Source organism: Larimichthys crocea, chromosome XXII (genome assembly GCF_000972845.2).
Source record: "Larimichthys crocea isolate SSNF chromosome XXII, L_crocea_2.0, whole genome shotgun sequence".
In the NCBI taxonomy this organism is placed as follows: Eukaryota; Metazoa; Chordata; class Actinopteri; family Sciaenidae; genus Larimichthys; species Larimichthys crocea.
In genome coordinates, this window is record NC_040032.1 from 21,493,906 (window position 1) to 21,514,945 (window position 21,040).

The 21,040-nt window shown below is 40.1% G+C and overlaps 1 protein-coding gene across 3 annotated transcripts in view; it reads left to right on the forward strand.

Moving 5' to 3' along the window:
- The first annotated feature begins 1,572 nt into the window (after positions 1–1,572).
- The window catches only part of LOC104921929 (polypeptide N-acetylgalactosaminyltransferase 10), a 69,190-nt gene continuing 49,722 nt past the window's right edge, over positions 1,573–21,040 (forward strand). For all 3 annotated transcript variants that reach the window (XM_027273255.1, XM_027273257.1, XM_027273258.1), the window contains exons 1-2: positions 1,573–1,800; positions 20,622–20,724. In XM_027273255.1, the coding sequence (XP_027129056.1) occupies positions 1,651–1,800; positions 20,622–20,724 (253 nt within the window). In that variant the 5' untranslated portion in view covers positions 1,573–1,650. The remainder of the gene's footprint in view (positions 1,801–20,621; positions 20,725–21,040) is intronic.

The window sequence follows — 21,040 nt, forward strand, 5'->3', positions numbered from 1 at the left end:
AGTGTCTGATGAGGGAATGAGATGCAGGTGATGGAGATGAATGAGGGAAGCTGAGGTCACTGCACTAAATACACAAGTGAAGACGGGACAACAAGATACAGGTGAAAAGTAATGAGGGAAAAAACTGATGTTCATTATCATTGTGGCCAAAGCAACAATTCATAGATTCTTTGTTGCCAAATGTTATCCATCAAAAATATTTTCTATGAGGCTGAATATTTACTTACCTGTCTTGTCCAATACTCATTTTGTACTTTATCTCGTTGTTTGTATATGTTTATACAAAGACAAAAGCACTTTTTAATTGAAACATCAAACACTAAATTCAAAGTTTGTTCCTCCAAGTCTTTCTCTCAAAATGATTTAAAAACTGCACCAAGACGATAAAGAGAACCAGAAAACCAAAGGAAGTTAGGTGATTCACCCTTCAAAACAAAAGCATCACGTCATTCGCAAGAGAAGAGGAACAGGCAGCGGTGCAAGAACAAAACAGATCAAAATACTAGAAAACAATAGAAAATAGCACTGACACTGAGGTTAAATACTAATGTCCATCCATCCATCCATTTTCATAACCATTTATCCTTATCAGGGTCATGGGGGGCTGGAGCCTATCTTAGCTGGCTTTGGGCGAGAGCTGGGATACATCAAATTTATATGCTAATATATAATGTTTGAATAATCGTGTATTTCCACGGTTTTTAATTAAACAAAGAGAAAAGAATGTCATTGCCAGAAAGTGAGACATTGCTCCAGAATGGGAGCTTTAAAATTGTAAGGTAGACATTTGTCTGACTTCCCACAGCCTAATTACACATGGTGCTCAGAGTGTGTGCCAGCCGTGTGTACGCTGTATAATTTGGTGGTTTGTTTTGAAACCAGCTAAGCTCTCATTTCACAGCATTTGCGAACAATTGCCTTAAATATAGCCGGGTTTACATGGACATCCTGGAGGCAGCAGGAGCTGTGTGTCCCTTTAAGCTGTACAGAAGTCAAGATGAATTCAGCCTTTTCTGTATTACAGACTCAACATGTCATATCAAATTTTCCTTTGTCCGATGGGCATTTGACATTTGAACTCTTTAATGTATCCATGTTTTTCCTATCATGTCTTTTTTTTTTCAGATATTGAATCTTCGAGCTGATAGACCTGGGCAAACTGTGAAAACACCTGGATGCTTTACATTAAAATAAACATATAAAAAAGTATCACAATCCCATTTAAGATTAGTTAATTACAAATTGTGGAATTAACTTTAATGTGACTTTGTGAATGGAGAAAAACAAAAAAACATAAATTTAGATTTATGTTTGTATGTAATTTTATGGAAATGTTGTAAATTGTTAATGTCTCTAAGTATGAGTCATCCTAAGAATTACAGGGAACATAATCATAACAATAATAATAATAACACATACTATTTGTGCTCTCTGTGAGAGAGAGAGGGAAAGAGACAAAAGATGAGTCTTAGGGGTTTTATTTTGAAAAGTCGTGACCGGACGTCGCGTCTACACGGGTATTTTAACTACCTTGGAGGCAGTCGGTCTCTCCCAGTCAGAGTGAAAGTTGTCTTCGCTGGGAAAGCCAGAGAGCTCGGGACTCGCTTGTTGCCGCCGCTGCTGCTGCTTCACACGCATTCTCCCGGAGAGATGAGGCGGAAAGAGAAGAGGCTGCTGCAGTTCGCGGGGCTGCTCATAGCGGCTCTTCTTTTCCTCCCAAACGTCGGGCTGTGGTCTTTGTACCGGGACCGAGTGTTCGACAACTCGCCCAACACTGTGGACGGCATCCTCCCGATACAGGTAAGAGAAGCTGGGTTATGTCACTCCTCGTGTATCGTTTCTGGGATCTCCAGGGAGTCTTGAGGAAACAGTTGTTTGTTTTTATTATTTATTATATAACAGTCACCTTGTTTTCTTCTCAATTCAACGACTTGATAGGGCGACTTCAGAAGTGATACGGATGATGACGGGAATTAGTTCAGACCGTCAGGATCCTGCAGAGTCAGGACCATGGAGAGCTCCCTGCTACTTGCAGCGCTGCTCAGGTTCAGCACCATGGAGAGTGCCTAGACTTTAAGGGAACAAGGCAGGAGAAGTTTTTCTGATTTCTGCGCTTAGAAAACGTTTGGAAATGTCCAAACAGTCGACACAGATAGACTTTTCATTGGTTTATACAGATTGTAGTGCAATTCTGCCAATAATCAAAGCATAAACTGTGAAGCTTTAGAGGCACAGGATGGCAGGAGGTTAGGCGTTGATCTCCTGTGAAGTCTGTTGGTTTTGTTTGCTGTATCACCGACCTCTAAACAAGTTCCTATTTCTGATTTTCCTTTATGATAAGCAGCTGTGGATGATTTCAGTTAGTGATCATGATTTCATTGATTTTGCAACCTCTCAACATCTGGTTTGTGGTCGTTGCCATGAGGAACAACTAATACTGCTACAGGGTATTTGCTCTAGTGATTAATGTAAGCTGGTAACTTGATGTATGGAATATTAAGAATAAAGACAAACAGCCTTCAGAGGTTGTCAGATTATAAAGCTATGTCTTCAAACTCCTTATTTTGTCTGAGCAACTATGAACAATAATATGAAATATGGATTGTAAATCGACCCCTTCAAAGTCCTACCACACTTTCACCCACACGCACATTCATATGGCAGAAGCTGCCACATAAGGTGCCAACCGCTCACAGGGAGCGACGTAGTGCTTCCTATTCAAAGCGCTCACGATGATACTGAGCTCACACACACACTCACACACTGGCTGTACACCCTTCAGGAGCAATTTGGGGTTCAGTGTCTTGCTCGAGGACATTTAAACAGGACTGGGGGAGCTGGGAATTGAACCAAAGATCCTCCAAAGTAAACCAGTAAATTGTCACATCGGGGAAGCTGTAACCTGCAAATGTTTTGGTAATGTAATCAAGCTGTTGTCATTTTTGCGACGAATGAATCAGTTGTTTGCTAATCCTTCAACAGACAAAAGAGCAGCTTGTCTGCATGAAACGATGGTGAAGTGCTTTGTCAGTGGAATTTTTCAGCCCACCGGATGTGTCCGGTATCTAATGCTCTGATTAAACCGCTGCCAGTGATCATCATCATCATCTGGAGGATCATTGACATCATCATCAAGTTGTCGCCAGATGTCTGTTTATCCTGCGTGCCTGAGAAGAAGTGCCACCTGCAGCTCCAAATCTGATTCACAAAGCGTGAAACAGCCACTTGCTCCCACTTTGAACAAACTCTAAATGATAAAGAGCTGCACCATTTCAGTTAGTTTGAGGTATTAAAGACAGCCAACACTAAAACTACCATCATTAAAGGCAGTTCATTTAGCATGATTTTCCCACCACCAGTGTTCTCTTATTGATGAATCGATTTCTCAGTGTAGTCACTGTTCCAACAGAGAAGATGAGAGAAATTGATTAGAATTCATCATAATGTCAACTGGCTGACTGATTAATTTACTGGACGGTGAAGTGTGGACCTTGTTGTTCTTTGTATTACTGTATTATAATTCACGACTCAATCGATATTCTTCCTGTTTTTTTTTAAACAGAAATGCAGATAACCTTGCTGTGAAAATCAGCAACGCTATGGATTTGTTTTTCGCCTTTGAGTTAATATAATTCATTTCTACAGTATGAGAGTGCTCAGTCATTTATCCATAACAATGCCTTTGTGGCACAGTGTTATACATTGTGAAAATTAAAATATATTGCTGTTGTAAACTTCAGTCTCAGAGCGGTGCTTTGTGATGTGGAACAAATTCCATTTGATATCATCCTGAGAGAACGTTTTGCATAGATTGCCTTTAATATCCCTCAAGATCTCAACAACATAAAGTTTAATTGCATAATATATGCTTAATTTGGGATTGGAGTGAGATCATGTTTATATTTATTCTGTTTCAATGCTGGTTCCAGACTTCCAAGGATTTTTAAAAGTTGTTGACAAAATTGTTTTTGACCATGGTGAGCGGTTACATTTGACTCTGCTCATGAATTTCAGACAGGTGATGGATGACACAGAATCATCCTCCAGTTGTAATGCTGGTCTGGCTGACGTTGTTATAGAAAAAACAATGTCTGCATTTGGAGGAAGTCAAACAAAGCAATTAGGAGGTGGAGCAGTTCATCTAATTGCAGGGTTGGATGTTCGATCCTCTTTGCTACATGTCAAAGTGTTCTTGGACCAAACACTGAGCCCCAAATTGCTCCCGGTGGTCAGGCCAGCTGCTTCACAATAGCTCACTGCCACCGGTGTGTGACTGTGTTAACAAGAGAAAGGTTGTAAAGTGCTTTGGACAAAAGCTTGATTTGACCAAAGAAGTGGAAACAGCATAAAAAAACGAAAAACAGTTGTTGTAATGGACATAGCGCAAACACCAACCAGAGACCAGAATCAGTTTTCACAGTTTATTGATAACACTAACAGAATGACACTAAAAAATAAAGCCCAATAAGCCTGGGAAGACTTCAACCTTTTGGTGGATGGCCAAAATGAAAGTACTGAAGGCTCTCCTAGTTTGCACTGGTTAGAACGCAGGGGAACACACCAGCGAGACTGCTATTCTATCATCAGGCAGCACTAACATTTGTCATATTTTCGCTTGTAATATAACACCGAACCTCTTTTACACTGCTGGAAACTGGCTGCAAGCATTCATCTTCTGTTCAGTTTTTTATTGCAAACTTTTAATAGTGAAAGACAAATGGAACAAAGGACAAATGAGGGAAAAGGAAGAAACAATATGTGTGTTTGTGTTCTGTGTTTTAGTGCTCCCTGTGGGCTGATATGGCTTCACTGAAGTAGATAAAAATCAATACCCTTATCCCATTCAGCCTTTTCCCACATAAGTCTTGTTAGAGACATTTGTAGTGGATATTTTGTTCCCCTTGTTGGTTTCTGTCTGCTTCACTTGTAGACGACACAGTTCTTAAACCGTCAGAATAAGATCAGAGGGGATTAAATACAAACAGAATGAGCTGCCTTCTCATTCATAGACAATCTCTCCCACTGATGTATTAGACAAAATAGAATATAAATGAATAGCATTCATACATATTGTCTTTTAAACATTTATTTACCCAGGGAAGGCGGAGAAGAGGCTTTTCTTCAGCAGCATTCGTACTTGCATTTATTTGGTGGCACTTTTTCACAATACATTTTTTTGCTTTTCGCAGCGAAGCATTTTAGCTTCATGAATTTGCAGTTTGTAGTACTTTCTTGCTCCTTTATTGAGAATTACAGCAGTAATAACTTTGGATTCACAGCAGGTACAATTTATTCCAATGCCACCACAAAGTCATGCCAAATAAGCACCAAAAAGTATCCAAACAACCACTGAAAGTTCTCAAACGACTCTGCATAATCCACCACACATGAAACTTTCTCATCATCATTAAATACATAATGTAGTCATCGCTCTGAAGCTCGGCCAAAAGTGTTTATAGTGTTTGACTACAGCTGCTTGCACTTTGCAAGAACCCGGCTTCATATTTTCATGCATGGATTCATGTTTTATTCTGAAAAAATGCATTTTTTGGCGGAGCATTCCCTTCAGAGCGAAATAGCAACAGCATTTGAGATTGTAGAGAGCATGCCTGAATGGAGTTTTAAAATGTTGCACCTCATCATGAACAAGTTTGGACCTACTGGCTCCCAAAATGTGGTCTGTTAGTTATTCAGAGTAACAGAGATGCTGTTTCTGGGAGTTGATTTTCAATATTGTTAACGATCAAAACTTAAAATTTATATATATATATATAATCTGCTAGCAAATTTTCTCAAAATTATTCATCTGGTTAGTTAGTCCAAGGCAGGCAGCGCCGCAACAAGAGATCAGTCTGGAGAAAAGTGCTGGGGAGTCTAGCATGAGCATGTAGAACAATCCGGCAGAGAGTGAGCGAGCAGAGAGGGCTTAAATACTGGCTTGATTGGTGATGGGAACCAGGTGAGTCAAGCAGGTGAGGGGCATTGGTCTGATGAGGTGGGTGTGGCTGGCAGGTGAGTAGAGAGTGAATGGAAAAGTACTGAGAGGCAGGTGAGAGAGGACATCATCCATGTGCTGCCTCAGGTCTCAAATGTGGAGGATAATGCATAGAGATTTAATGTGTAGAAATAATTAAGTATTGACTAACGTGCCAGTGCTGATTATAGATATATTCAATGTTTCGGAACAGTCTGCATTATACCATTTACCATCTTATCAGTTCAGACAGCCTGGTATCACCAAATAGCGTATGAATAACATACCAGCAGCATGTTTCTATAAACACATTTGAAGCACATTTTAGAGTGTCACATTAGAGAAGGTCAATGAAAAAGGTTTTGGATTCACTTATGGTCGTTTTTTTGCCAGTTTAATTAAGAGAGATGCTGTCAATGGGTGATGTAAGCACTTTTTTCTGAATAAGTTCTGCTGGAGTAAACACTGAAGCCATATGTCTGATCAGCTGTTCCCTCGTGGCTCCCATGGCTCTATATCACATCCATGATGGCTCCACACAGATCTGATGTAACCTTCCTCACATTAATATATGAAACAAACACAAATGTTATATTTACATCCTGAATTGTTTTTCACCAGTTGAGCTTCCACTTCCACTTTTGGTTTTCTGACTGGGGAATTTGATTCCATCTATTGCTTGATTGATTCTTGTGAATTAACATAATCTGTACATAACTGCAGTGGATGGAAACGTTTACTAAATTACTTGAAATCCGGATGGCCATTGTGTTAAGTTATTTTGTGTGTTATCAAAAGGGGTATACACTATACACTTGTGGCTCACTCCAAGATCTTTTGAAGCCTCCTCTCTCCTCATTCCTTGTCTCCTCCCAAGAGGCATTCAGGGCAGTTTGAACATCCACAGTGACCTCAATTAATTTGTGGGTTGGGCTGGAGGACAGTTGAGCAAGGATGGGAGAAATGATAATTAGCTGAATGAAAAGCACCCATTGTTGAACACGCACCAACCTGGTTGTTTTCATAATGTCCTTGTCTGATGACGAAGTTGTGGCTATGTGGTGTAAAATGGTGAATGAATGTTTCAGCCAAAGCAGAGCAGAGCAGCGCCACTTTGTATGCTCCATAAATACTCTTTCTTTTTTTTCCCCAAATGTTGCTGGGAATCATAGTGAAAAGTGAAGCAGCAAAAAGCTAGTTTTGCTCCGTCTTAAAGAAAAATGGCCTTCGGGTAACTTGCCCTATATTGCATACACACACACACGCACGCACACACACACACACACACACACACACACACACACACACACACACACACTGGTGTGGCTAAATGCCTTTCAGCAGCACACTGACAGCTTTTTGTGTTAAGCCAATTTATTTGCTCCTCTTAACCATACTGAGCATTGATTGCTGTAGCAGAGGGAGGGAGCGACCTGCCTCTGGCTCCTGGGCTTTGCAGAACACAGCACGCCTCAGGCTCAGCAGTGCAGAGTAAGTCTGCTTTAGATGGAGAGATGTGCAGTATGGAGGGATGCTGGGAGCAGGCGGGGTGCTGTAAGCCACATCTGTCTCTGTAGAAGCCCCATACTGAATGGAGTCAAGCTGAGAACAAGAGTATCAAGGAAGAAGGGAAATAGGGTGAGCTCTGGTAGAGCATATGCTGCAACGTTCCTACGGAAATGTGGGGAAAATATACAACGTGACGAAGAAACATCAAATGAGAGACTAAGCAGTTGAGGAATGAGGCAGAGTCGAAGAGCTGCTCCGGGTTTGGTGATGGGAGTGTTGCTGGGAACATGGGAGACACATAATGGTAACGCAGTTTTCAACTTCAGGCAAACCCCAGAAGCAACAAACAGAGACAAGTCACTTATATGAAGGCTGGATTATGCTGAGAGACACTTAGTGACACATTCACACATTTATATAACACCTTTCAAAACTGGGATCACAAAGTGCTTTACAAACAACAAACAGAAATTATAGAGGCGTAATAAAAATACCATCATTCCAAAACAATATACAGAACAAACAGTAACCAAGGAAAAAAAAACATTAAAATAATAAATAGTAATGAGTGATGAAACAACGAAAGACAGAAGGATCACAGGACTAGAAAAAGTACATTTTAAGAAAACCACGGAGCCAGAGATACTGTATACTTTATGTACTTTTGGCCAAATCTTTCTGGGTTTTAAAGGTGAAAATCAAAATCCACTCTCAAACTAACAAACAGCCAGTGCAAATATGAAAGGATGGGTGTTATGTGCTCTCATTTTGCTGCATTAAATAGAGAAGAGAGAGACTTTTTGGCTCAATTTTACTTTCCAAAGTTGAAAAAGGCATGACATGTTTCCACTCTTTGGAGTAAGACTACAGTATAATGCTAACATGTTTCTAGGTCAGGGTTAGGAAAAGGTTGTGATTTCAGTTAAAAATAACGTATGGTTGGGTTTAAGTCTTGGTTTAAAGAACCTTGTGTTGATGAACAGGTCAAAATCTGATGTTTTGTTGACCTGCTTCTTTGGATTTGTGGCTTCAGAATAACGTCATCTGATTTCTGACTTGCTCAGATAAGAGTCATGATTTCTACAGCTGCTTAAAGTCTTTCTCACTTGAACGTCAACAGATGTTGTCTTTGACCATTTGCTAAAATTACTATTTGCTGATAATAGTGTTGTTTTATCCTAGGAGGACAGTCATTTTCTTCTAAACTGCCATTTGGTTTAGGTTTAGGCAACTAAAATTATATAGCATGTGCTATGTGTTCATTAATCATACAAAAGTAGTAGAACATTGTCAGCATAACCTGCATCGACTCATTACTGAGTTCTTTCTTCTGGATCTCAGTTGGAGTGGTATATTGGCAGTATGTGGTCAACTTTCAACTCCAGTGCATGACAGCAAAACAAAGAGAAGCACAACAAATCACGAGATTATCATGCAATGGTACAACAACAACCTCCACCTTTCCTACCTACAGAGAACAATAATAATGTGCTCATGGCTGCCAGAGGTCCATGTAAGAGGAAAATGTAATCATATTAAGTGTTTGAACAAATGTTGAATACTGTTGTTTTTCTCTGCGATTCTTCATTACCTTTTAATTGCATTTAATTAACTGTAACAAATACAAACACTGCACCAAAAACTCAATTAGAATGAATTAATAAGGAAAATGAACACACTTCAAATAATGTAAATAAGCATAATCATGAGCTTTAAGGCCATATATATATTTAAATGTATGCAGTAAGCTAATTAGAACCTGTTGTTTAACAGACACAGTCTCTAATGATGGAAAGCTTGGTTTGAATGTATGTTTCGCTAAAGATGTCATGGTGTGAGGTTGTCTGACGTCGTTTGATGGCCATCTGATTAGCAACAAGGATGCACTTTTTACTCAAGGAGGTGAAAACACATGCGACATTTTTCCAACTTGGAGTGAAAAAAACTTGGAGTATTTCTGAACTTTGGAGATGGGCTGTGCAGCCTTGCACAGAGCAGGGAGTCGGAAGCTGATGGCATTGCCTGTCTGTCAGCTTCACCTGAAATTGGGATGTGACAGGAAGCTGTTCTTTGAGTGGCTCAGCACTTAATGGCCACCATGCAATATATCTGTCCTGTTATACCCCTGACTTCGGCTCCCTCAGACATGATAATAAGGAGCTTATTTGAACAGCTCAGATGGGTTTGGACAAGAGCCAGCGGAGGCTGTGATCCCAGCACTGTCAACACAGCTGTAAATTACCCCCACCCTCGCCCCAGCAGGTCAATCACAACATGCTTATAGCTCATCACGTGTTTTTGTGTGTTGGCGAGGAAAAATCCTGTGCTTGGAACATCCCTTACAGAACCAAAACCACATGAATTTACACATGTGCAGAATCACATATAAAACATGTGGAACACGTAGTTTGCACGTTAAACATAGTTTGCACATGGGGAACGTGGTTTTGAAACATATTTGTGGTATCATGTCATCATTTCCATGTGTTTGCTGAATATACCTTAAATAATTGTCATCTTGCAGCATCCCTCCATGTCTCAAACTGTCTGGACATGAGAGCCTCATAAAGTCCAATCAGATTGAACAACTTTGCAATTCACGGCAAGAACTGCAGAAGTTCATTTCAGCCTCTCCTCAATTTAAAGAGGAGTAAAGGTTGCCTTGGAGTTTTGCTGAAATACCAATGTGAGAAACTTGTATACAAATAAAAAATAAAAAAACTAACTCCTGCAGCATTAAGTTTTATGGCTGTTATAAGGTCAAGGAAGGAAGATTTAAAGCTTTGAAGCTGTCAGCTCAGCCTTACACTTTGTACTTAACAGGCTTTTAAGTACATAGCAATACTCTGTGCATATATATCAAAGTGTTCGGTGGCAGTAATTTGAGTTTACATTCAGATATCGAGCATGTTTCCGAGCTGCATCCACCAATGAGTTCTACTAATAACCTTTAAGCTGTTTGTGGGCTCTCTGCAGTAGGCTGTTAGCAGGTGATAGCAGGTCTGCTTTTAGCTGGAGGTGTGTTTGTGTACAGTTGTGTGATTTGCCTTCCCCAGTGTGTATTAGTGAGGCTAATATCTTTTTTTATTTATGCACATGTACAACTGATTGTGGACCTGTCCTATTGGTGTGTACCTCCTGGTGTGTGCGTTTTTGAATTTCTTTTGTTGCTGTTGTTGTTTGTTTACTCTGTGTTTGTGTGTGTGTACACGATCTGTGCTGATACAAAGCCCACAGGCTGAAAACAGAAGCCGAGTACTGCAGAGAGAGAGAAAATGTCGTCATACAGTAAACAATATGTGGATGACCTATGATTACACCCATATGCAATTGTTAAACATCAAAGCTCAAACAGCCTCCACTCTTCTAGTTTCAGTCTGTCCACCATAATTTTGAAGCAGGGATTTACTCCCAGTCGGTCACAAGATCATCATTAAGGTCCAATAAATTGATGTTGGCCTATCAGGTTTGGCTTGCAGGGAGTGTTCTAGTTCATCCCAAAGTTGTTGGGCGGGGTTCAGGTCAGGGGTCTCTATAGAACAGTCAAGTTCTTTCACAGCAAACTAAATAAACAATCTCTTAGGGCGCTTTCACACCAGGATAGTCCGAGGGACTCGGTTTGATTGGATGGGGCATGTTATGTATTTGGTTTGGTTCAGTTTCACACTGCATGTTTTAAAGCGGACTAAACTGCCTGGACAATGTCATGCAGTTACAACAGCTGCTTGTTTGGGGATGGTATTGCCCAAAATGAGCACTGACCAAGAAGAGAAAAAGAATAAGGAAAAAGAAAACCCGGCTCATCGAGTTCTGTTTTTACGTTGGGGTTCAAACCTATTTGGTTTTTCACAAGAAGCTGCCCAGTATGAGTAGCAGACGAGGCAGCGAGCTATCCAGAATGTTGCTCTGCTCCCACAAAGATGGCGGGAAGTGAGAAACTACGTGCTGCGGTTACACAAACCATCTCTTTGGCTCTCTGGATATTTTTTTAGCATTATTTGACAGAGACAGTTTGAAGAGTGACAGGAAATGTGGGGAGAGAGAGATAGGGAATGACATGCAGGAAAGAGCCACAGGTCAGATTCGAACCCTGGGCCACCGCAGCAAGGACTGAGCCTTTGTACATGCTCTACCGACTGGGCCACATCCCGGATAGTCCCTTTTCATTTTCCACTGTGAGCGATCCGTGGCAGGGCTCATTTTCAAGCGAACCGAGAATCACGTTTTCAGGTGGACCAGAGTTGGCTTGTTCGGTCTGCACCAGACATTGGATGAGCTTTCACACCTGCCCAAACAGAGTGGACTATCCGAGGAAACAAACTCTGGTCTATTTAAAGCGGACCAGACAGCTCTGGTGTGAAAACGCCCTTATGGCCCTGCCTTTGTGCATTGTGGCATTATAATGGTGAAAGAAGAAAGGACCTTTAATAAACTATTGTCACAAAGTTGGAAGCACATTATTGTCTAAAATATCATTGTAAAATGTTGCATGAAGACCTCATGTAAAAGTTACTAAACCAATAGACCTTTTACACAGAAACAACATAGTGAGCATTTTATACACACAGATATGGCTACCATTCCTGGAAAGTTAAATCTTTTTCTAGAAGTGCTGCACTCTGCCAAAAAAAGCCACCGGGTGCAGTGCCTTTTAAAAGAGCAGCTGCACTTTGACTGCCTCATAGCTGCTTTTCATTGCTCTCTGTGCAGTAAAAGAAAAACAACAACAACAAAACCCTCCCAAAACCCTGCATGAAGCAGAATCCATCCCACAATGTCCCCATCTTCCAGTCTCCAGTCTTGATCTTTATTTTGACTTAATCGTTCAAATCCAAAGGGAGCTAGAGCTTTCATCTGGATGCATCTCTGGCCATTTCATGGAAACAGCAGGTGGACCAAACATTTTGTAAGACCAATGTTCACATCAATATCTGAGCAGAAAGTCTGAGACCGCAGGAGGTGCAGGATTCCTCGAATCCTGCCCTCTCTCTGGTCCTCTGCTTGCTCTCTCTCTCTCTCAGCGGGACTCTGGATAATGACTCCTTTTGGGAGATAATGGACTGTGCAGTGGTCCTACTGAGCTCCTCTTTGAGGGGTGGTTTGGAGTGACTCGCTGCAGGAGCCTCTGCCTGGAGGTCTCCTTCCTCAAACTCATGTCTGACTCATGGCTGCTCGGCCTGGAAGAGTGTTTCCTGCGTGCTGCTTCTCTGAAGGTGTTCTTTTGATGGTGTCGTTCATGACTCAGGTGAGATGATAATGTTGATCTGCCTGCTGGAAGTATTGGTAGGTGAGTAACCTTAAAAGATGAACATATGTCAAGACATTGTGTTTGACAGCTTTCGGTAGAATTTGTCCGCCCTCTAGTGGCCAAAAAACATTTACAAATGTAGCTTTAACATGTTTCTACAAAGCAACAGAGCATTTTTATCCAGTGCTGAGACTTGGGAATGGATAGCATCCATCTTTCTCTAGCCTGGCCTCTCATTTAACTGAAGCCGGAGTAGGTCAGTTAGTGCGCTGAAGGTTCTTCTACTTGGAAGAGGTAACAGTGGGATTTGTGAGCCTCCGGCAAAGATTGGCTCATCTGTGAAGTGGCTGAAGGTGAAGAAGGAGGAGCAGAGGGATGAGGTGAAACAGAAAAGACAGGTAATTATGTCTCTGGGGTTCGAGGTGGATCTGTCAGAACAGGAAATAGAAGAAAAAAGAACAGAAATGCTTCCCTTTCTCACTTCACAGGAGGAGAGGAAACAGAAAAGGGAAGTATTGACCTAAGGTGGTCTGATTTGTCCTCCAGAGAATGAATGGGCAGTTCTGTTCTTATCAGACTTACCGCACTGCTGGCCATACCAGCTTTGCCTCTACCCAAACAAAGGCGGTCCACCAGCAGTCCTCTATCTGTCCTTGTACACTCTGCGTCTTTATTCGGCACAAAAGATCTTAAAGCAGCAGCAAACAAGCAAATCTGTTCAAAAGTGGGTAAAGGAAATAAGAAAGTAACAATGTCTTGCAAAGGTGCAAAAAGATCTGAAGCTACATTGATCTTCAGCCTTTTATATTGTAACCTATTTTCTCTTTTCTAGTAATTGTCTTGTCTTGTGCAACACTGTCACAAATTTGAGCTTGCTTTTTCTGCGGGTTGGGATTTCATGTTGCAATGAAACTCCTGAATGTGCACTCAAATTATATTAAAATTTCATTTATAATTGCCCAAGCAGCCTCTATGATTCTCAACCAAGAAAGAGTCAGAAGCGAGGAGAAGCCACAGGACCATGCAAAAACATTAAAATGATCTGAAATCATACAGACAACATATGGGACTAATGTCACATGACCTATAGTCCTCTGTGCTTGGTGAATTATTATTATGGTACGTTCAGGTCATGAAGGGGTGTTATTTGTTTCTGCATCAGTGTTATGGTTTGTTTGAAAAAAAAACCCAGATGTAGACCGAGGAGGTTAAGGGTAACTTTAATGGCTTAGTAGACAGGCAGGTAAACACAAAATAACAAAAGGCACTTGAGGAGTCCAGGCAAAAACAAACTGAATCCAACAGTCCAAGAAAAATACAATCAACAGTGGTCCAACAAAGAAAAATCCAGACCTGAGAAAGACTAGGAGCAGGAATACAAGGAGAAGCTTGAAGACGAAACAGACATACATGACAAGTGAAAGAGAGAAAACACTCTAGCTAGCGTGGACATCAGAGGGGAAACCAGCAAATATGTATTCTGTATAAAATATGATCCAGTTTCCCCAAACTCAGTGAAAGAAGTTCTAAAGTTGTACTTTTGTACAGTAATCACTAAGGCCTAGCAATATAGATGCATGTAGTAGCTGTCAGCATTGCTAGATCGCATAGACTGAATGAATGAGGAAACACTCAGGCAGCATCAGTAGTGAGAGAGCTTTTCATTGAATGCAAAATTAGTATACAGCCCCGAGAGCAGAGTCATGATAAGTCAACAACTTATCATTAATCAGAGAATGACTATCATAAATAAAACCTGGAAATACCTCAAAAAAGACTTTTTTGTCATCATAGAAAATACCGCATGTTGAACATATTAACCTGATGAAATTCATGGCAATTTAAATCAGTACAGACTTTAAAATTTGTGATGGAGACTTTGTGTAGCATGGACTATGTAGGCTTACTTAAGTGTGGACTGCGACCACAGTGTAATTTCAGGGTACTGTACATACATTTTGCATGCTTTCCCCTGGGCATTGAACCTACCTCAGGCATTATTGATGTCGTGTCTGACATATACAAGACAGCTCCATGTAAGTCAAGTACTCAAAGGGGAAAGCAAAGCTTGCGTTTTCTAGACAGTTCTCTGGAGACAGGCAGAGCCAGCAGTGGTTTATACTATAAACAGCAACATATACGGTGCATCTGCTCTTTCACAGATAAAAAACACAAATTTGTACTGTGATTTTTATACACTCTCATCATTAGTTTAAATATTTATTGTAGATTGTTGGCATGGCAGTTTGGTTATACTCTTGGGAATGTTTCTTGCTGCAGGAATATACAGCGATATGAAACAGAACATACAGAGAGCAATACAAACAGTAGCCCAGTGGGATTTACTCAGAAAAGACCTGCAGGGTTCTTTCAAATTGACAATTAAGTATTTTGAGCCTGGACAGCAACCACCATGTGTTAAAAAAACAAAAACAAAAAACTGAAACCTCTTGGGTTTTTCTCTGCAAACTTTTTTCACTGTGCTTTAATAGAACATTCAGAAGGTAGAAGTGAGACCTTTGAGGTCGCTGGCATTTTCAAGTCTGGTCATGTGCAGCATGCAAGACATTTACAGAAACCAGTGGGACAACTGGACAACTTACAAAATGGTTAACAGACATGTCAAGAAAAAGAAGTGTAGAGAAGAGTTGAAAAGGCTGCAACTGAATGAATTCACTTAGCTTCTTTACTGCTAATCAAGCCAGCCACTGTTCCAGCTGTTCCAAGGTGAAATACTACTCAATTACTGTTGGGATAATCTTTATAAACAGGTATCTGCATATGAAATCCATGTGGAACGTCAAAAGGGTAGAACACATTGGACAAAATGAAATCCCTGACCCAATTAGCTATCATCTTCAGCTTTTTTTTAAAAAAAGTATCTGCATTAATTTGCAGATTTAGGCGAAATGTATCTTTCCTGTCATTCGTTTATATGCTAATCACACTGCAGATGAAGTCTTGGCCTAGATACACCACTATCCAAAAGTTTGAGGTCACTTAAGAATTTCCATGTTTTCCATGAAAATATACAAGAAATGAATTTATTCCAAAATGAATAGGAAACATAGACAGGTTAGAAATAATGATTTTTAATTGAAATAATAATTGTGTCCTTCAAACTTTGCCTTCATCAAATAATCCCCCATTTGCAGCAATTACATCTTGCAGACCTTTGGCATTCTTCTTGTCAATTTGTGAAGGTAATCTGAAGAGATTTCCTCCCATGTTTCCTGAAGCACTTCCCACAAGTTGGCTTGATGGGCCCTTCTTACGTACCATACGGTCAACCTGCTCCCACAACAGCTCAGTAGGGTTGAGATCTGGCAATTGTGTTGGTAACTCCATTACAGACAGAATACCAGCTGACTGCTTCTTCTCTAAATAGTTCTTGTATAATTTGGAGCTGTGTTCATTGTCTTGTCGTACGATGAAATCGGCTCCATTCAAGTGCCGTCCACAGGGTATGGCATGGTGTTGCAAAATGGAATGATAGCCTTCCTTCGTCAAGATCCCTTTTACCTTGTACAAGTCTCCCATTTTACCACAACCAAAATTGTTTTTCTTTGGCTGTACAGGAAGCCCTAAAAAATTGTATGTTGTCCCCAGAGGTTAAATCGCCACCAGACAATAGCCAATGGTTCACGAGTGTAAATCTAGAATCACGATCAATTAATCTGTTGTACAATGCTGTTTTCTCAGTCTCACAGTTGCTGCAAGTAAGAATTTAAAGGCTGACTGCTGACTTCAGTTTCTTTTGGAAGTATATTTGGTTCACTGTAGTTGTGACAAGACATGACACAATGACACAGCTGTGCGACAAGACATGATCCTCCAAACACCCAAGCCTAGTTACGGTTGCTCACCTATGATTGGGTAATCACTGTGTGGGGAGCATTTTGTTGTAAAGATAGAGCCCTCTAACACTGTTTCTGTCCATTGTGCTGAAAATGTCAAACTCAATTTCTCTGTTGAATTGTGTTACTTTCTTTTTAACACACACAAACACAAGCACACAAATCTATTAAAATACTTCAAAGTGGAACTCATAATGTTTATCCCCACCCAGGGACAGACACTTTGTAAGCAGCAAACATTAGATGAATGAACAGATAATTAAAATGCTACATGAAAGTTAATTAGTGATCAGTCATGCAGGTGAAATTGGCCACCTTTGTCTTTGTCTCTCTCTCTGCTGTAAGCTGTATGTTTTTCTCGATAAAGTATGAATATCCATTGAATCCTGTCACTTGTCTGACGCACTGCTTTGTAATTAATGATTGAACAGTTGATGGAGATAAAACATGGGCTCAGTGATTCATGGTGTAGCTCCTGTCATTCCCTATTAACTAGTGTATGCTGCACCTTGAATATTGATGGACTATAAAAGTGTCCAGGGCAGAAATTTGTTTGTGGCAGCGGGAAGCCTTGTCCCTGGGATGATGGCTATGCATAGCAGGAAGGCAGATGAAGCAACACAAAGTGTTGACTAAAGATGGCTGTGTTGTTGTTGTTTTTTTCTACAATGTCAATGCTACTCACAGCACCTTTCATGAGGTGTGCACTGGTGATGTGGTTGGTACAACACACAATACAGGTCCACAGCAGTGTAGATTCAGTGCTTTATTTGAAATTCTACCCCTCTTACCTTGCCAGTTGAATTGAATCTGTTTCAAGTGTTGGGATGCATGAAAAAGTGTCAGGCAACCCTGGGGGTTTTGTTTGGTGAGATAGCTGCAGGTGAGGCATTGTGAGGCAGAAGGAAATAAAGGTTAGGTTTGGTGAAAGGTTTGTTTTCAACAACAGATCGACTGCAGTATGTTCGAGTTAAAATGTGTTTAAGAGATGTAATTTTTGTGTTATGTAGTAATCAATACTCAAATGAGATTCGATTGATCTGATTTGGTCAAGGTGCATCATCAGATTTGGCTTTGCAACCATCCTCTCAGTCTGGATTGAATCATGGTCAGATGCTGCCCAAGCTTTAGTGGAAAGGAGTAAAGGAAATGTATTTTACTCAGACTAAACCAAAAGCAGCCCATTCTTACTCTGAAGTTATTAAATACGGCAGCTTGATCAGTGGCCTTGTGCTTTAGAATATGACACTGTAGGTACACCTCAAGTGTCATTTTTTGGATGCGCTCATCTGATATAATGTTTTGATGTACCATTGAAGTCATGTGATGGTTCATTAAGAGTGGTAAATTCCATATGGATGTGGTTGGATGGATGCGTCCAACAAACTCAGGACTTTCACCCAGGAGACAGATGTATTGTAAACTGATAAACAGCAACAATAAGAATGTTTTTTACTTGTCTCATGGCCACATACATTCTTATCTAGTGGCCTCATTGTGGGTGAATACTTCTAGCTCTATAAATTCAGAGGGGCTAACACCAAAAATTATTAAACACCGCTGCATTTGTGCTCTATGTTCAGTCTTTTTTCTTGAGTTGTAGTTTTTGTAGTTACATTTCTTTGTAATTCATCGGTTCTAGTTTGGTTTCCACTGTAACCCTCGCAATAAGAGCTACTCCCTTTAGCTGTGCACTGGTGTGGCGCAGAATGACTGTAAATTCAAACTGAACTGAATACAATTGAAGTGCAATGAAGTGACTGAAAATGAATGTGCCTCTATGGTGGAGAGGAAATGGATGTTCCACTAGAATGCTGGGTTAATGTGGTGTCCAGTCTCATTTCGTGCATATTAGTGTTGAGTGATTACGACAGCTTTTCTGGGAGTTAAATTCCCCTGGCTGTTTGTTCTCTGCAAGGTCCTCTACATCTGCTGGCGCAGTCGCTTCCTTTTAACTGGGAACACACAGATGGACACTTGCTTCATGTCAGGTCCTGGTGTGACACACTGAATGGAACTATGCAGCAAAAGCAAGCAAAAAAGAGAAGGAAGGATAATGGTTTGAGACAATTATGCTTGCATTTTACTTGGAAAAAACTAAAAAGAAACAGAAACAGAAAATGATGGCAACCAGTTTTATCGTGAATGTTGTGAAAAAAGAGACTTCATGGAGAGTTCATGGAGAATAATTATCTGTGATGCTCTCTATCCTTCATTTCAGCTTACAGTATGGTAAAGATGGCTGCTTTGGTTCAATTGTCCCATCGTACAAATGATTCATAATTGACCACATCAGTAACACCATCAATCAGAACAATTAGTCACTGATACTTTTTTTTAAAGAGTTGGCACAGAACAATCAGGATGCTGATTTTCCACAATTAATTAAATTACTTATGTTTCTAATGCCTGCTCTGGTGAATCAAACCTGTCAATCTGTCAGTCAAAACTGCATCATACATCTCAAACTCAACTTTAGCTAAGATAAAAAATAAAGATAAGGATAAGCTATCCAATCTATATCAATCATTAGTTGACTAGTTACACTAGCTCGGTAACGATTTATATAGATTAGCTAGAATAAAAAGCTGACTGAAAGTTACATAGTTATAGAAGTTCTGACCGAGCTTCGCTCAGCAGTTGTTGGAGCACTTTGATAAAAAAATAAAATAAAAAAGTGTTCACACTGATATTGCAACAAATTATGTATGTACAAAACTGTCAGTATGCATACTGAAATTCTTTATGCATGACTTTGTACTATTCTCCCACAATGCAATGCACAAAAGAAGTGCCCAGAAGTCTAGAAAGATCTCAGTGAATACATCATAAAATATATGAAATATATATATATCATAATATATAATATCGCAGCAACAGCACATAGTAGCCTATAATTCCCTGTTAATATAAAATGGTGAAGTATGTTAATCTATCCCAGCATACTTGACTTATAATATATGACAGTATATACTGTACTACAATGTAGTACGGACACTGTTTTACTCACTGTCTGATTGGCTTGGTTGTCTCTGAAATATCATGGAAGCTGGAAGCACTTCACACTGACACAAACACACACTCCCATTGCTCACCATGGTGGTTTGTTTGACTGTAATGTGGTATCAGCTAACAGCCCGGTTAACAGTGTTCCATGCAGTCAGACGTGTCGTTAGTATTAACAACATTTCACTAATTGCATTCTCCCATGGAGCTAATCAATTTACAGTTGTGCTGTGATCTTATAATATCTTGAGTCATTGAAAGTTATTTCTAAAGCGGAGAGAATTTCATAAATGGCTGCTTTTGCATTTAAATGATGTGTTTAGAATAATAGCTCATGGTGAAGAGGGTGTGTGTGTGTGTGTGTGTGTGTGTGTGTGTGTGTGTGCATATGCATGACAGCAAGGAAATCTTGTTAATACTGAATTTCTGTCTTTTGTCTTTATGGTAATGTCTGTCTAAACTTTAGCTCTGTCATAATTAATCAATTGTTTTTGTTGATTGACTGACTGATTGGTTGAAACTGAGTGTTATTTTTGAGTTTCTAGAAACAAAAGAAAACATGTTTTATTTTCTTTGCGTACTGTACACCTCTAACTGGCAGCGGCACACTTTATGAAGAAAAATAAAATTGTGCATATTTTGACTGTTAATGAAGAGAAAGATGAAGTAGACAAGTGTTGTACAGTATCTTTTATTCACGTGACAATTACATTTTTTTATATATTACTATTTATAGATGGCATTTATATTAACCAGGTCTCTTTCTTGATAATATAAATGCAGGTGTCATCCTGTTTTATTACTGTTTAATATCAAAGACAAATACATTTATCTCGGAATAAGTCTGCCACAAAAGCACAACATCCTTTATTGTCATGCAAGTTATACTTGAATTAAACTCTTCATTTTCAAATCTGTGATCCATCAAAACATTGTGGCGTTTTCCGGTTGGTATGCTTCCACAAACTCGACTAAAAAGACATAATGGAAGTCCTAATGGTTCGTATTTTTATCTGTGCTCTTGCAGGGGTTGAACCAGATGAGGAAGGTCGCCCAGGTGGGACTCGATGGTGTGCGGCGGACAGACTGGCATGACTACGAGGCAATGAGGAGAGATGCTGCTCGCTCAGGTAGGTTCAGACTCTTTGCTGATGCTGCTGTTTTGTTTGAGCATGTTTGTTAAGAACATCTGCTCTGTTTCAAGGTCTCACACACACACACACACACACACACACACACACACACACACACACACACACACACACACACAGATACACACTGCGGAACTCTAGTTCAACTCCATCTTAATTCCTTCAAGTGGATTTCTCTCTCTCTGAAGCCGTGTGAATCAATTCTGCGAGTACAGTTCTGAGTTCATAATTAAACACAGTTAATCTTCTACAATAAACATTGATTTAGCCCCAGGCCCTGAGTGGGAAGCATACC